At 68.6% G+C, this 17122-nt stretch overlaps 1 protein-coding gene across 8 annotated transcripts in view; it reads left to right on the top strand.

Annotated features, from left to right (window-relative positions):
* Positions 1-17122, top strand: part of NFIC (nuclear factor I C) — a 44119-nt gene that overhangs the window by 5720 nt on the left and 21277 nt on the right. For 5 of the 8 annotated variants that reach the window (XM_048077735.2, XM_066984103.1, XM_048077734.2 and 2 more), the window contains exons 1-2: positions 13549-13833; positions 14263-14794. In XM_048077735.2, coding sequence (XP_047933692.2) covers positions 13564-13833; positions 14263-14794 — 802 coding nt within the window. In that variant the 5' untranslated portion in view covers positions 13549-13563. Of the gene's footprint in view, positions 1-13548; positions 13834-14141; positions 14190-14262; positions 14795-17122 lie in introns of those variants that run through there. The other 3 variants (XM_066984106.1, XM_066984104.1, XM_066984105.1) reach the window with 2 other exon arrangements.

The following is a 17122-nucleotide window of genomic DNA, read 5'->3' as shown; positions in this document are numbered from 1 at the left end:
GGCTGCCCCCCGGGGCCTGAGCCTGACCCCCCCCCAGCACCCCAAGCACAGGAGCAAGGTGGGGACATCAGCCCCGGGGCAGCTGTGGGAGCTGGGTGCCGCGGCGCAGTGCGGGGGCTTGTTCAGCCTCCCCCTGCCGCGCTCTGCCTGAGCCCCTCTCCCCTGCGCCGGGCCCCAGTGCCACGTTTTGCACAGATGCATCCTCACAGCCCCATTTTGGCACGGGGAGCGGGGACGAAGGCCGTGGGCCTGCACCCCCCCAGCAGCACAAACCCCGATGGGTGCCACCCTCGGGACCGGGGACGTGGGGGCCCCGTGGTGCCGCGCCGCGAGAGGCGTCGTGGCCACGTGGCCGTGGCTTTTCCTCGTGGTTTCACCCGCCGTCCCGTGTGGCCGCAGCACCGTCACCGCTCCTGGTCCCCATAGCACGGGGAGGGCCCTGCACGGTGCCCGGCCGCTGCCACCTGCTTGGGCACGTGGCCACCGCGGGGAGCCAGCCCCCCCGGGCACCTCGCACCGGGGCCTTCCCTAAAAGTCCCTCGGAAAACCTTCCAAGGGCAGGTGGTGGCCCCGTGCCTGGCCCTGCTTGGGCTTTTTGGGATTGCTCGGTGAGAGGGGAGCGCGGTGCAGCTGGTGCCGGGGGCTCGCCCCTCTGCCAGTAGCTCCGGCAAACTGGTTTCCAGCCGGGAGCTCAGATCGGCTGCCAAAGCATAGGAGCAGCTCGCCGGGAACGGCGCTGGGAGAGAGGGAAGGTTGCAACACACTTTCAATTCTCCCATCTGCTGAGCATTGTTTGGGAAAAACAATGAGGCCGTTCTTTAAATGCAACCTTCAGGAGAGCCTGGCTTTCCCCGCGAGGCGCCCGCCGTGCCGTGCCCGCCCCAGCCGTGCCCGGGACCTCGCCGCTTCTGCCCTCTCTAATTTTAAATCCCCGGACGGTAAAAATAGATCCCTTTTTAAGAGCAATTTATGAACCCAGCCGCGAGCAGGACAGGAGGACGTAGGGCGCTGGTGCGGGCAGGATGAGGCCCTTGCTGCTGCGCCAGCCTCCGCGACATCACCTTGAACTTGTCCGGGGCTGTGCACAATAAATTAGCCGTCCTCCTCCTGCGCACCGAGGCGCCCGGCGATAATTCACCCTTCCCGGCAGCTCCGCTTGCCCCTTCTCCCCCGCCGCTTCCTCGAGGAGCCCAAAGCGTGCCCAGCGCCGCAGCCGCATGCACGCTTGTGCAGGGAGCCTGGAGAAACAAAGCCTGACCCGTGCATCTTCGAGCGAGCGGGGAATTGCTCCGTTTGTTGCCTTCTTTCTCCCCGAGGCCGGGCTGGCTGGGGAAGGATGCTGGGAGCTGTAGTCTGAGCCCTCCAGCCTTGACCCGGCGGCTTTTTCTAGCTTGTGGGAGTCGTTGCAGCGTGGCCAGGGCGCGGGCAGAGCCGAGCTGGCCGCGTGCCCTCGGTTCCCCTTGGCACGGCGCGGCGAAGGGCGTGCGCTGCGGCCCCTCGCTCCCCGGGGAGCGGCCGTGCCGGCCGGGCAGCCCCAGCACGGATGCCACGGTGGCGGCGAGGGATTCGCGGTGTGCGAGGGTTTTGTTTTCCTGGCCTGAGCTGGGTGCAGCGGGGGGGGGGGTCGGGGCTCCGAGCTCTGCATTCAGGCCCTGTTGTACGGCCCTGGGCGCAGCTGATGGCTGCGCAGAGCGTGGTGCAGGCACTTGTGCGTGGGGCTCGGACCCCAGCACTCGGGCTGGGGCTCTGCCAGCAAGGGGAAGCCGGGAGGTCCCTGGGTGCCTGGCACCCTCCTCTCCACGTTAGACACTCATCATGCGCCGGCCACGGTGGTATTTGGCATCCGCTCACGACTCGCCTGGGTTTTGCACGCAAGCAGATAAAGGGGCACAGTGTCCCCTGCCTGTGAGGTGATGGAGAGGGGTCCCTGCAGACAGGGCTGGCTGGGGGCGGCCCTGGGCACAGGGACAGCTTGCCCTGCCTGCTCGTCTGCCTTCCCTGCCCTACACCGCCCGTGCCAGCCTTCCCCGCGCCTGGCCCCTGAGGCTTGGTGCCCGTGCCACCGCACGGCTCCCAGGGAGGAGCAGAGCTGCGGGGACGGGGACTGGGACAAACAGAGCCGCGGGGACGGGGATGGCGGCTGCAACAGGGTCCCTTGTTGGCGGGGGAGAAGGAGGGCTGGGGGAGAGGCAAAACAGCTCCGTGCAAGGCTGGCTCGCTGCCTGCCGCCCCCGTCCGTGCTGCGGCTCTTCCTGCACGGGGATGGACGTGACGGCGCGCCTGAGTGGTGCTGAGCACCGCCGAGGGGGCTGAGCACTTGGGGGGGCAAGGGGTATCTGTGTCCCCCATCCCTGTGCCCAGGCTGTTGGGGGGGGGGGGTAAGGGCAGTTCCCCGGGTATGTGAGCAGCACAAGGGTGCAATTTGCACCTTGGGGACCCGCGGGGCGGGGATTTCTCCCGCGGCACCCCGGGGTGCGCCAGGCAGGTCGGGGCAGGGCGGAGGAGCCCGCGCTCTGCCCAAAGGCGTCGGGGAGCAGCTGGGGCCTCGACGGCTGCTCGGCTTTGTTGTGTAGGGCCAGCGCCGCGTGGCATCGCCGGTGACGTCCCCACAATGTGGCCGGGGGGGTCCGGCACCGAGCCAGTGCTGAGGGGTGCACAGCATCACGGCGGGGTGGTGCCCAGCGCCAAACCTTTGTGGGGTTCGGGTACCAGAGCATTTTGGAGGGTTTGGATGCCCCAAATTAGCACCAGCAAGAGCCTGAGCTCCCTCGGGGAGGGAAGGCGGAGGGATGGGGATGCAGAGGGTGCCCACGGGCATCCCGCTGCCGGGTCCCAGCTTGCAGCGGGCGCGCGGCCGGGCTCGCCATCCGTCACGTCGGCCCCGGGCAGGCATCCCCCGCGGTCGCGCCGCACCGTGCCAGCTTGGCCAGCGCCCAGCGCCCTGCGCCGCCGCCAAGCCCCGGCGCTTCCCAAGTCCTGGAGAGGAGCTGGGAAAGGATCCCGCTGCCCAGGTGCAGGGACCACGGGCCAGGCCGTGCCAAGGATTGATTTCTCGGTTAACTCGCCGCTGCTTTAAAAGCGCATTAATCCTGCCGTCACCTGCCAGCAGCCATCCATAATCAGCATTTTGGGCAAAATCCCCAGCTTCAGGCTGCTTTACGCTGGGCATTCCCTTCCCGGCCACCTTGTCCTGGCCAAGATGCCAGGAGGGGCCGGGCAGTGCCGCCTGGCACGGGAGCGCCAGGATCCGGCCCTCCTGCTGACCCCTCTTCCCCAGCTGCCTTTCAGGCCCCGGGAGTTTGTTCGAGTTCATGGACTTTTTTTTTTTTTACAAAAAGGGTTTTTATTGTGTTTCTTAAGACATTTTTGTTCTCCTTGCAAAGGGCCCCTGCATTCCCTTCGCGGAGAAAACGGTATTTGACCGGCCGTTGTCCAAAAAAAACCCCCAACATGTTTCTGATCACTAAAACCCAAGAAATATTTTTACTTTCAAAGGGAAAAAAGAGAGAGAGAGGGGGAGAGAGAGAAATGTTGATTTTCCACCCAGACGTTTCCCCTTTCCCCGAAACGAGAGGCGCCGCTCCCCGCTCGCTCCCTCGGCGATGCCCCCGCGCCGGCGGCTCCCACCTTGCGGCAGCGTGGCGGCTGCAGGGGAGGATGGAGAGCGCTGGTGCTGTGCCAGCTCCCCCGGGAGCCACCCGGCACAGCCGGGCGCTGCGTCCCACGGCTGCACGGCTCAGAGCCGGGATCTGCCGTTTCCTTCTCCCCCCCCCCCAATCCTGCAGTCCCCCGGCTGCTGCCCTGCGACTCGGGAAAGTGAGACAGCGAGAACCGTAACGTGAGCCGCGCCGCGCTGCGAAATCTCCTTTAGTAACCTGTGCGCCAGGACAGGCGAGCGGCGCGGGGTGAATACAAATGAAGCCGCGCCGAGGAGAAAAGTGCAGAGTAAAGGGTTTTGGATGGAAATGGCATCGCATGAGAAAGAGAAGCCGGGCGCGCGCGGATGCCGGAGCGTGTGCGTGCCCGCCGGCACGCGAGGGTGCGCGCATGGGTGCGCACGTGTGGCACGGGGGGTGCAGCGGGGTGACCGTCACCCTGCAGCGGGGTCGGCGTGGCCGAAGGGAACCGCTCCTCTTCCTCCCCGAAACATACGCTGCGGATCAAAGGCTCTGGAGGGAGGGGAGACGGGGCCTGTGCGAGCAGAGCCCCTGGCTGCATGCCACCCCACCTTCCCGCTCCTCTCCCTGGAGAGTTTGTTAAACAAATTTCTCTAATTGCACAAGCCGAGGAGTTTGTCGTCGGAAAAAAAAAAAAAAAAAAGAGAGAAAAGCTGGGGAAATTCCCCTCCGCTCGGCCACCCCTTCCCCGGCCCTGCGGCTGCAGACGCTTCGCAGGCATGCAGCACGTTTCTGCTCCGCGGGGAGGCTCCGACCCCGCTGCCGGGGTGTCCTCAGGTCACCCGGGGCTGCGCGGGGACGGCCCCCGCTCGTCGGCTGCAGCACGGGCTGGGAGCCTGGGCCCTCGGCACCCAGCGCCCCGCTGCCCCCGGCTCCGGCCGTCGCTTCGCGGAGCCCCCCCGGTGCAAAGGGGGCTTTGCGAGCTGCCCATGTGCGGCCTTTGAAATCGAAACCCGGCGGTGGAGCGAGCGTGTCAAGGGATAAAAGCTTCGGCTCTGCGACGGCTTTAATCTCTTTACCAGGTCTGGGCTCTGCCGGCGGCCGGACCAATAAGGGAAGGTGCGGGGCCGGGCGCTGCCGGGCTCCCGGTTAGGTCATTGCTATAGATAGCCCGCAGCACCCTACATGTGCAGGATCCGAGCGTCGCTTCGGCCAGCTCTGCCAGCGGCCCCGCAGGGCTCCCCGAAACGAGCAGAGCCACGGGGAACGCGCCAGGCACCGCGCTGGTGCTGCCGGGGATCCTGCGCCCATGGGCGTGCGCAGCCCCGCTGCAGGGTCCTGCACCCCTGGGTGCCCGGGGCCGCTTTTCCTTCTGTTTCCCACCAGGTTTCCTTTTGCAGATGCTCTCGAGCAAAAGCCACGGTGGGGGCTGCGGCAGACATCCCTGCAGCAGGGTGCTGGGGGGCACCCGTGGGTGCTGTGCAAAACCCCACTGCCCCACGCGCCGGGAATGGGTGCATCCAGACTTGGTTGTAGGACAGGGACACGCGTCCCCCTCCACCCAGCTCCTCTGGGAGCACGAAGCTGGGGCTTTGCCCCCCGCAACCCCACAGCCCCGTGCGTGGCCCCGCTCCCCACAGCGGGTGCTGGCACCGACGGCCCCGGGTGCCCCGCGGGTGCCTGGAGCCGTGCGGGGCGGCGCGCCGGAGTGCCGGGGTGGCTGGGGAAGGCGTTGTCGATGCGGGCACTAAAAATAGAGTCATACTGGGATCTTAATGGGACTTTGTGGGAAACCTGGAAACATTTTCTCATCCCTGTAAATGAGTCCAGATGCATTAGCGATGACTGCATCGCATCCTGAGGTACCGCCGGAGGAAACCGGGACGCGCTCACGAGCCTCCTCGCCTTGCGGTGGTGAATTGGGCAGGCAGGGAACTCGCCGGCGGCACCGCCGTGGCCTCGCCGTGTCCTGCTCAGGGTCGGTGCAGGGGCTGGGTGCTGCGGGAAACCCAGCACCAGCAGGATGGGTGCGCTGCCTTCCCCGGGGCTTCTGCACCACACGGTGGTGAGTGCCCAGCACGTGGGCGCACACGTGCGGCGGGGAGCGTGCAAGCTTGCACGCCTGCCTGTGCTGGTAGCGGGTGTGCGACGACGTGCCCCCTTACCTTGGGGTTCCCAAAGCCCCCGCATGGGGTGGGCAAGGTGACACGTGGGGATGCCAGCCCGTGCCACCCCCGTCCCAGGGCCTGCGGTGCTTGGAGGCACCGCATAGCTGCGGCTGGCAGCACCGCTCCCTGCTGACGCCCAACATGCCCCGCGCGGCAGGATCCGGCCCACGTGGGGTTTCCGTCCATTCCCCTTGGGCACTGGAGCTGGTGGCGGGGACGTTGGCTCCCGAAGTGCCGGGCCCCGCTCGGGGACCTTGGACTCCTGCGAGCGATGGCTCCCGGCGGCCTTGCTGGGCTCGGGGCCAGGCTGGGCAGGTGGCCCAGGGCCGGTGGCTCGTGGGCTCCACGTCACGAGGCAGGCTGGCACTGCCGGCTCGGCGGTGTGGCAGTGTCACTTAGCGGTGACAGCGGTGTCCCGGGAGGCCAGGACCCGTCGGTGCCAGGGATGTGCCTGCCTGTGCTTGCCGTGCCTCTCGGCGTGCAGGAGCTGACCGCGCTTGGGCCACGCCGTCCCTCTGGGGATCCTCTCAGGGTCCGTGGGAGAGCCGTGCCCCAACCTCGGTGCCTCAGTTTCCCCACCTCTACAGGCAGCGTCCGCCTTTCGAGGCAGACTCTTGTGCCCCAAACACCGTGGCAGCCCTGTCCCCAGGCTGCTGGCCAGTGTCCCCAGCCCCCGGGATGACACGCAGGAGCTGAAGCTGAGTGTGGCCAGATGGGACGCAGGCGATGGGGGGGGGCACAGGGGGGGGCCGTGAACTCTTCACCGCGGCCAAATCCTCCTGCGAGGTCGCCGGCTGCGCCGCGAAAGGCCGGGGTTATTTTTAAACGGGGACTTGCTGCCAGCCCGCGGGGCTGGATTTGCAGGGGGGTGGGACGACACAAAGCCACCAGCCCAGCCGTGGGCACCCTGGGGAGGGGGCCGGTGCTGGGCTGGGTCGGTTGTAGCCGGGGGGGGGGCGCGGTTTGGGGGTGCCGTGCGCCTGTCGGTGCGGCTCCTGCGCCCCCGTTGCATGGGTCGTGCTGCCCAACTCAGGGCTCCCGGACCCTCGGGTGATCCCCCCCGCACTGCAGGCACCCCCCAGGTGGGAGTTGCCCCCCCCCCCAACCTCCTTTGCACCCGCCCACCTTTAATGGTGCCGGAGGGCAGAGGAATTAATCCCCCTCGGAAAGGCCAGGACGGAGCAAGCAGGGCTAAAAATACGTCGGGAGGGAAATAAAACCTCCTGCGTCAGGGGCTAAAGCCGGGCTCAGAGCCCTGGGCTCGACCTGTGCTGCCCGGGGGGGCACAGGGGATGCTGGGGGAGCTGGCACGGCTCCCTCGCCCCAACACGTGTTCCCCTGCACAGCGCTGCCAGCCCCAGGGCGTCTCCCCTGCCTCAGTTTCCCTCTGCGCAGGCGGCGGTGCCAGCTCGGGCTGTGAGCTGCCACCATCCCGGTGACACATCCCAGGTGCCACTGGGGGACACGGGGCCGGGGGGGGGGGCTCCAGCGCTGCCCCAGCTGACGCAGGGCCGGGCGGAGGAGCTGGCAGGGCCAGGGCTTGCTGGCAACCCTTTTTTTTTCCAGTTCCATAAAACATTTCCCTTCCTCGCAGCCCCAGGGGGGGTCGGCCGGGAAGCCACGTGGCTCCAGCGCTGCCAGCCACGGGGCACCTCTTGGGGCTGGGGGACATCTTCTTGGCCGTTTCCCCCTACCCGGTGCTGCTTCCCAGGCCCCTGCGGGCACCGTGCCTCAGTTTCCCCAATCCCATCCTTGGGGGCAGGCTGGGTCACCCCGGGGAGGCGGCTGAGCCGTCGGCTCCTGCACCCCGAGGGGAACGGGGGCACCTGGGGGAACGGCGGCGCTGGGCGAGCTGAGCACGTCGGCACGTCTGCAGGGAGGCAGCGAGCGGCCTCGGGAACCCCCCCCACTGCGTGCCCCTCCCCAGCCCCCTCCTGGCTCCGTCCCCGGGGCACCCTTGCCCCATCCCTGCACCCTGCGCCCCCACTTCCCCGCTCGGGTAGGACTGAGCGAGGCTGGGGTGGTGCCGGCGGCGAGGGCGCACGCGGGGAGACCAGAGGCAGGGTGACGGGCGTGGGGCCGGGGGCGCACGCTGCACCCACGGCTGCCCCCCACCCCCAGGATGCAGGGCTGGTGGGGAGGGAGCTCAAAACCCCCACGAGCCCCTCCATCCTGGGGAGAGCCCCCCAAAGCCGCAGCCCACCTGGGCCTCCCTCGGCTTCCCCGCGGTGCTGCCTCCCCGGGGAGGGCTGCGCAAGCTGGCGCCGGCCCAGGCAGCGCTGGCACCTGAGCCCCGGGCTGCAAAGAGAGCTGCTTTTCTTCCTGCTGTTTTCCAAAGCAACTGGCAAGTTCGCTGCCTGCCGCGGCCTCCCGTGACCCGGGGAAGCCGCCTCGGCGAGCTCCCGGCTGCCGCTCGCAGCCCCGCGCCACCTGCGCCGGCATCGCCTCCCGCCCCGGCACGTAGGCGCGGGCGGGCACCGGCACCGCTCGGGGGCTGCCGCAGCCTGGGGGGGCCAGGAGGGGGGGTGGCAGGGCTGGGGTGTGCAGGGTTCAAAGGAGGCGGCGAGGTGTTTCGGGGTGGTGGTGGGGTGTTTTGGGGCGGTGGCGGTGGCGCGCACAGGGCTGGGGCGCGCGCTGGGCGCTGGGTGCGGTAGTTATCCAAGCTGCAGCATCCCGGGCTGATCCTGACCGGCGCTGAGCACCGAGGCGGTTACTGAAGGGGGAGAGCCTCTCTCTGCCCGTGTACACGTCGTGGCTGAGCCTCTTTCTGTATCCATCCCACCCTCTGAAGGGGGTGGCCACATCCGGACCCCGCTTTGGGTACGGTCCAGCCCTTGAGCCCCGATGTTTTCGGCTGCAGGGAGAAAGGCAGCGGGGCTCTGGGATGGGGAGCTGCTGGGAGGTGGCACCGTGCCCTGCCCGGGGCCCTGGCGTGGGCTGCGAGGGGTTTTGCAAGCATGGGGCTGGGTCATCCCCACCCCGACTAAGGGGGAGCCGGGGACAGCGGGGCCGTCACAGCCTGTTCCGCCCCACGGCACCTCCACGGACGGTGCGCGCGGGGGCGGCGGCACGGCTCGTACCGTCCCTGGCAGCGTTGGCTGCCACCGTGCGCCGGTCCCCCACGTGGGGTGGCACCAAGGGGCTCGGAGGGGCACCCTGGGACCACACACGGAGGAGCTGGAAGGGGCTCGGACCGTGCCCTGCCGTCCCCAGGCTCTGTGTGTAGGACCTGCTGTGCACCCACGCGTGTCCCCTGCTGTCCCGTGTGGGGTCCCTGCGGGGTGCAGCGGTGCAGGGACATCCCTCCTCCATCCCCTTGGTCTGCGCTCCCCAGGAGGGTGCCCATCCCCGCAGCCCCCGCGGGTGAGACAGGGCTGGTTTCGGGGTGCACCCCAAAGTGACCCCCCCCCATCTGGGCCATTTCAGGGTCCACACCACAGGGACAGGGATGGCCAAGGAGTGGGGACAGCGCGTTCAGTCCCTCCTCTCCCGCTGGCCCTGCTTGGTGAATGCTTCCAGCCTTTGTCCCTTCCCCTTGTTTGTTTTTTACGGCATTTTTGGGTGGCGTTCCCTCATGTGGCAGCGGGACCGCACGCTCAGAGCCATGTTGCCTGGCGTGCCTCAGTTTCCCTCCCGGCCACGCACCTGCGCCGCAGCGCCGCGAGGCCTCGCCAGGACGTGCAGAGCCGGCCGGGAAGCTCAGCCACACCATGCCGGAGAGCAGCAAAAATTATGAATAAGCTCTTGTTAATAAATACTTTATGATGAATCCAAATAGATTTCCTCCTCTGGAGCAATTATTGTAAAATGGGCTCTAATATGTTGCAGGGACGGCCCCGAGAAAGGTTGGGTGCATTTCAGGGACTAAGTGCCTTCCTTCAATACCCTCTAATGAGCACTTTGAAATCATTTGCATCTGTCTCGGCAACAGGTCTCATTACCAGGTTAACTTATTACCGAGAGCCGTTTCTGCGAACAGTTAATAAGCGGCTACCGGAGGCTCTGCGCGTACGAGCGGGGGCTGCGGGAGCGCACACCGCCCGCGCCGACGGCGTCCGCGTGCCGGGGAGCGGGGAAACGAGGCCGACAGCGGGGAGCATCTCCTGGTCTCCGCCGGGGATTTGCATAGAAGTCAGGCTCAGGATTTTCGGGGCGAGGGGAGAGCGTGGTGCATCCCCCCGGCTCGTCCCGAGCGCGGCGGGTCCCCGCGGGGCAGGCGGGCACGGCGCGGAGCACCCAGCGTGCCAGCCCCTGCCCGGGCTCGTCCGGCCCCGGGGATCGGGAGCTGGCAGGAGCGGAGACCGTCGGAGCCGGCAGCATTTTTGAGGTGTGTGGTTGGCTGGCGGAGAGGCTGAGCATCCTTTAATAAAATAAACGCTGTGTGGTCTCCGCAGGGCCGAGATGCCGCGAGGGCGCCCCGCACCTCTCCGCACCCGCGGCGCGATCGGCTTCCCGCTGCCCCCAGGGCTGGGGGTCACACTGGTGGGGAGCAAAACCCACGGCCGAGGTGACCGTCCGTCCCATCCCGTCCCATCCCGTCCCATCCCATCCCGTCCCCCTCCTCCTCCCCCATGAAAACTGCTCGGGAATTTCCTGAGGAAACGTTTTTTCATTGGAAAATTCAGGCTGTTTCGCAGAGCCCGACCTGTTTGGACAAGGCGCTCATGCAAAGGAGCCTTGGAGGCTCGGCCAGCCCACGGTGCCCAGTGCTGCGGTGCCCGATGCCAGGGTGCCTGATGCCGCGGTGCCCGTGCTGCAATGCTTGGCATGCAGCGGAGGAATTGCCCACCCTGGCTGCGTGCAGGAGGGGCTGCCCACCCCCGTGACATCCCCGGGTGGCACAGCGTGTCCCCCTCTGTCCCCGGGTGGAAGGCACCCGCCACGGTCGCGCGGCCGGGCTGCAGAGCCACGAGGACAGGCAGGAGCATGGGGAGAGGCAGCGCCCCGGCTGTGCCCCCCCCCAGGCTGCGGGAGCTGATCCCGGCACGGCGTGCCCAGCGCCTCGCAGAGCATCCGTTTGTCCTTCCCCTCCCTGCCCCACGGCAGGATGGACACCGGGACGGAGACGGGGTTAGCCCGTGCCTCAGTTTCCCCTCCCAGCCCGACCTCCCCCAGCCCAGAAGGGCAGCACGGAGGGGGCCCGGTGCCAGCAGCACCCCGACATGGGCGGCTCCTCCCCGGGTCGCGGGGCTTTACAAGCCCGGGCTGGAAGGGGCCCAAGAACAGGCTCTGCTGCCAGATTCCCGGCCGGAAATGCCCCGAGAACAGCCTTGTCTGTGGTATTGCAGCATGTCTCTGCTTCCCAGCCCAGCAAATGAAAAACAACAGGAGGAAAAGTTAACCAGCCCTTTGCCGGCGCTGCGCCGTGCTGCGGGTGCCGGGGATGGGTGGGCTGGGGGGGGACGGGTGCTTTTTTCAGGGGGTGCAGCGCCGTGCGCCTGGGGTGGGCGTTATGGGGCCGGCAGAGCTGGCTGGGGATGAGCAGGCAGAAAGCGCTTCCCTGCCGCCGCGTCCCACGGCAAAGCTTGGGGTGGACCCGACCGGCATCACCCGGGGTGGGGGACACCCGTGCACGGTGCCTGCGGGCACAGGGACAGTCCCCAGCCCTGCTGGCGTCTCCCCTGGGCTGGGGGACGAGCGGGAGCAGCGGGGACCTAGGAGACCACGGCTGCAACCGCAGTGTCCTCGAGCCGTCCCCTGCCACCTCCGTGCCCGGCTTTGGGGACGCGGCTCCCTGCTGGGCAGGCAGCGAGCCCCCTCCGGCTGTCCCCGTGCCCCCGGCCGGCCTCGCCTGGCCCCGCTAAAGCGGCTTAGCGCGGTGCCGCATCTCCATGCGGGATAAGCCGGGCGGGAGGGAAAGTTGGCGAGGGGCTGATCGGCTTTGGGTTCGGCTCCCGGCTCGCCGTAATCCTGCTGCGGTGCCCGCGGGGGCGAGGGGGGGGCCCCACCACAGCTCCGGGGGCCCCAAGGGCGGTGGGGTGCCCGCTCGTCCCGTGGCCTTGCGGCGAGGGCGAGCAGCACCCGAGGCGCTGCCTCCACGGTCCCTGCGCGGCGTCCCCGGGGTGTCACTGCCCACCGCGAGGGGACAACGGCGCGGTGCCCTCCGGCCGGCCCTGCCACCGGCTGCCCGGGGAGGGTGGCGGGGCCGGGGTATGGCAGCAATTTGTAGGGCTCGCCTGAATAACCGGCCACCAAGGAAGATCAGCCGCCCACCGCCCCGGCCAAGTATTGTTTTTGGAACTCGCTGCTTCTTTTTTCGGCTCCTGTCTTACTTTTCTTTGACCTTCTTCCCTGATTTAAGACACATGCCCAGCCCTTGCCCAGCTGCACTGAATTAGTGGCTGCTGCTGGGGAGGGAACCAGACCCTGCAGCCGCGCGGGGCTGCGGACGCCCCAGGAGCAGCCGGCAGGGACGGCTCCGCGGGCAGGATGAGTCCCCTGGGCAGGGATGGATCCCCTGGGCAGGATGGATCCCCAGGATGTCGGGATGGGTCCCTGCAGGCAGGGTGGGTCCACGTGGCAAAGCTATCCCCCAGCAAGGACGGGTGCCTGTGGTCAGGATGGGTCCCCCAGCAGGGATGGGTCCTTCTGGGCTGTGAGGGGACGCCCGCCGGGGTCACAGCTCTGGCGACGCTGCTGGGGTCAGTGGGGGATGAAATGGGTCTGGAGTGGGGGCCTTCAGCTTCCAGAGGGTGCTGTGCTGGGAAATATTGGGGTCTGTGCTTGAGGGAACTTCTGGGGATTGGTGGAGCTGTGCTGGTCGTTACTGGGATCTGTGCAAGGGGACCTGGCTTGGGGGCCAGCAGGGTCTGGGATCCAGCGGGGGACATCAGGGGCTGTGCTGGGGGCTGTGAGCGGGGTCTGTGCCGGGGAGTGGGTCTGGACAGCAGCGGGGTCTGTGCGGGGCTGCTTGGGGGTTGTGCTGGGGCTGGGGCCAGGTGGGAGCCCCAGCAGGGACGGTTGGTGCCAGGAGGGGACAGCGGGGTCGCCTGGGGACAGGAACGCTTTGGCCGAGGCACGGCACCGCTGTCCGCAGCCTGCAGCGGGGCCTCCGTCCTTGCACCGATCCTGCCCAGGCTTGGGTCCCCCTCCCTGCAGCCAGCCCCCCCGGGCCGCGTTCCCAGCCCAGGCATGGGGCTGCAGCGTGGTGCTGGGCTCCGTCCCGCTGCACAGCACCGCCCGCAGTGAGGGGCCCCGCGGGCCAAACCCTGCCCTCGGGGACGCGCTTTGCTTCCGCCCTGGCTGTGCACCACGGGGCTGCTTCGCCCTCGCCCTGCCCTCAGCTGTGCCGCCACAATCCGGTTGGGGGGGGAGTGAGAAAACGAGGGGAAAAAAGGCTTTTGGAAGGGCCGGAGCTATGGTGGTGGGCAGGCGGAGGCCAATTTGCACCCTCCCTAAAGCCAACCCCACTTCTCGCAGCCCTCTCCATTCCCGCGCCCGCTTGCTTGGTGCCAGCTCCCCCCACGGCACCCTCAGGGCCGGATCCTGCCCAGGGCTGCTCTCCCAGCCGTGCTCACTCTGCACCCCGCTGGGGCACAGGGGCCGCTTTCCCAACGCAAACCCGCCTCAAGCCCAGCCGCCCCGAGGCGCCGGGGAGCCCGGCCGCGTTGATTTTCCAGCGCCGAGCCCCGCGCCCCGCCGGGAGGGCTCCCGACACCTCGCCGTGCCCCGTGCGTGTGTGTCCCCCCGTCCCCCCCCTTCCCCAGCCCCAGCCAGGAAGCACGGATTTTTTCCGAACTGGGAAAATCGGATGCGGGAAGGAGGGGCCGGGGAGATGGATGCACTTTCCTTGTTTTCTTTCGGGGACGGCCTCATCCAGCAGCCAAGTGGAAAAAGACAGTCAGAGCACGCATTGCTCACTGGGCCGGGCGCCAGCAGCCGGGCTGGCCAGAACTGGGGCAAACTGGGGGGAGTTTCCTCGGTCCGGAGGGAGCGGGGAGCACCGTGGCACCCACAGCCTGTGGAGCGCCCGCCTCGGGTGCCACCCCGGGGTGCTGGGGACCCGACCCGGGTGGCTCGGGCGGCCGCTGGGCACCCGGCGCGGCTGGGTGAGATGTCAGGCGGGATTTCTGCGCCTGTCGGGAACGGATCCCGGCGCGCGTGGGTGGGAAGGGGAGAGGGCTCGGATCCTGCCGACACAGCACGCCTGACGTCAGCGCCTGCCCCTCCGCGGCCCCGTCGGCTCCGTCGCGCCCCGGCCGTGTTTGGTGGCCTGGCGGGATTTATGGGTGCTGCCGGGGACGCGGGAGCGATGTCCCGTGTCCCCCTCCGCATCCCGGTTGTGCGGGGCTGGGGGGTCCCGTCCCCAGCGGGTGGGCGCCGCTTCTCTGCCTCCTGGCCTCTGGTCCAACGGGGACGTGGCCCGGCGGGGATGTCCCCAGCGGGTCCCCGCGGGTGGCCGGGGGTGGGTTTGGGGACACGGGAGGGGGGGACGCGGGCTCGGCCGGGGGTGACGGCCTGTCCCTGTGCTCCCGCAGGATGAGTTCCACCCCTTCATCGAGGCGCTGCTCCCCCACGTCCGGGCCTTCGCCTACACCTGGTTCAACCTGCAGGCCCGCAAACGCAAGTACTTCAAGAAGCACGAGAAGAGGATGACGAAGGACGAGGAGAGGGCGGTGAAGGACGAGCTGCTGAGCGAGAAGCCCGAGGTCAAGCAGAAGTGGGCCTCGCGCCTCCTGGCCAAGCTGCGCAAGGACATCCGGCCCGAGTGCCGCGAGGACTTCGTGCTCTCCATCACGGGCAAGAAGCCCTCGTGCTGCGTCCTCTCCAACCCCGACCAGAAGGGCAAGATGCGCCGCATCGACTGCCTGCGGCAGGCGGACAAGGTGTGGCGGCTCGACCTCGTCATGGTCATCCTCTTCAAAGGGATCCCGCTGGAGAGCACGGACGGCGAGCGCCTGGTCAAGTCGGGCCAGTGCACCAACCCCATCCTCTGCGTCCAGCCCCACCACATCAGCGTCTCCGTCAAGGAGCTCGACCTCTACCTGGCCTACTTCGTCCGCGAGAGAGGTAGGCGCTGCCTGGGTAGCTCTCGGGGAGGGGGACGGAGCCGGGATCCGTCCTGCTGCAGCCGTGGCCCCGGGGGGGCTTTGCTTCTCCTTCCCTCCTCGTGCCGCAGGTCGGGGACGCCACGCTGGGGACAAATCTCACCTCCCCAACCCCGCGGAGAGGAGCCCAGTGCTCAGCACACCGCAGTGAATCCCGTCCCACCTGGGTGCCCCCCGCCCCGCTGCTGCCCGCGCCTGCCCTCTCGCCCCACCTGGCACCGGTCCTGGCTCCCGGGGAGAGATCTACTGGGGGGGTGCGAGCGGTCCCCGAGGGTGCTGATGATGCTGGGGACCCAGGGCAGCAGGCGGGTGATGTGGGCCAGGAAAGGACAGCCTGTCCCCTGCGTGGCCCCGGGGATGCTGGCAGCAGTCCAGCAGCCGTTCGCCGTGGCCACCTTCACGGTCAGGGTGGGGAAACTGAGGCACGGTGGGCGAGGCAGACGCAGCGTGGCCAGGAGCAGGTCCCGAAGCCATCGTCCTCGCTGCCAGCTCCCGCCACCTCCCTGCATGCCAGGAAGACAAAGCTTGGAGCTCGGGGCAGCTCCTACTTTACCCAGGCAGCTTCGCTGGCGCCGGCCGGTGCCGTGCTGGCGCGCGCAGCTCTGCTGGCACCGGGCGCAGGGGGCACGCAGGTGGAGCCCCGCGGGGAAGGGACCTTTTGTGGCCTGTGTGCTCAACTTGGGCTGAGGAAAGCTCTCACGGCTGGGTCCCCCCGTGCCCCCCGATGTCCCCCTGCTCCCCGAGGTCCCCCTGCGCCCAACCACAGCCGATGCAGCAGGGGGAGCGCAGGGCGGCTGCTCCCCTCCCTGCGCTGCTGGCGCTGGCCGCGGCCCAAGGACGGATCATGGCACCGAGGGGGGCTCTCGGGGCTGTAATCCCAACAAAGGGGGTTGAAAAAATCGCATCAGGGGCCATAAATCACAGCGGGCGCGGGTGGATGTGCCGGGTGTCACCCAGGTCTCCCGGAAGCCACCGTGGTCTGCCAGGCTCCCCGTGCCCCCCCCGCACGCCCTCAGGGCGGGTGGGCAGAGCGCTGGAGGGGTGCAGGTTTTGGGGTCACAAAACTCTCGTGGCTTTGGGGACGGGCAGGTGGCGATACCCGGCGGCACCATCCCATAGTGAGCCTGGGGATTGCTCCCCAGAACTAGCACCCTGCGTTGTCCCGCGCCTCGGTGGCCTCTCCGGGGAGCCCCCCACCCATGGGACGCCACCAAGCACCCATCGGTGTCCGGTGGGTCGGGGAGAGCCGGGCACACCTTGCACCGTGCCCGCCGGGGCTGGATCCTGCCCCAGGGCTGGTGTGTGCACGTGTGTGCATGCACGTGTGCTTGCACGTGTGAGTGCACGTGTGCGTGCACGTTGTGCCAGCGCCTCCCGCCCGCGCGCTCGAGGGCAGGATGGGACCCAGCAGGCGCGGCCATTTCCCAGTGGGCGCACTGGGGACGACGGGCGCTGTGCCGGCTGCGGGGCCGCGGGTGCTGCTTGGGGTGGGGGGCAGGATGCGGCATCGGGTGCTGGGCAGTGTAGGGGAGCGTTGTGTGCTTGGCCCTGCTGGGCTGAACTGGGACGGGGCACTGGGCTTAACTGGGGTGCTGCTTGCCATGCTGGGGGCACCCTGCACCCTGTACTGGGCTGGACTGGGAGCCCCCCCAGGCCGGACTGGGAGCCCTGCAGTGGCTGTGCTGCCGGCAGGGACGAGGACCCCGATGACGGCCGCGGTGCCAGCACCGGGGACCCTGCGGTGTGGGTGCCAGGGGGGTTCCCCAGTGGCCCCGCAGCCGTGGGTGTCCCCAGGGGAGGCGGCCGCCCCCCTGCCACCCCCCCGCCCGTGACCTTGACCCTGGTGTCTGGGTCCCCAGCAGCCGCAGTCACCTGATGTCTAATTGGGAACACGGCGGCTGTAAATACTCTCTGATAAGGCCTGGCAGCCGCTCACTTTCCCTGTTAAGGTCGCTCCGCGCCCCGGTTAAGGGGGACCGGGGGACAGCTGGCAGCGGGGGGAGCGGGGGGGAACCCCGGGGTGCCGCTGGGTGCTGGGCGCTCGGCATCGCCCGGCCCCATTGCGCACAGGCTGCTTCGTGCTGGGCTGCAGCAGGGAGGGGTTATCCGGCCGGTGGGGAAACTGAGGCAGGGAGGGACGTGGGGGGACCCCGCGCCGGGGGGACCCGCGCTGTCCTGGTGCGGGAACAGCGGGGGGGTGCTGGGGGTCCTCGTGGCCTCGTACGCTCGCTGGGTCCATCCTGCATGCTGCTGCGTGCTCGGTTCTGCACCCAGCAGCACCCGTCTGCAC

Source organism: Anser cygnoides, chromosome 27 (assembly GCF_040182565.1).
Source record: "Anser cygnoides isolate HZ-2024a breed goose chromosome 27, Taihu_goose_T2T_genome, whole genome shotgun sequence".
NCBI lineage: Eukaryota > Metazoa > Chordata > Aves > Anseriformes > Anatidae > Anser > Anser cygnoides.
Note: the sequence above shows the minus strand (reverse complement) of the source record. Positions and strands in the feature narration are given on the sequence as shown.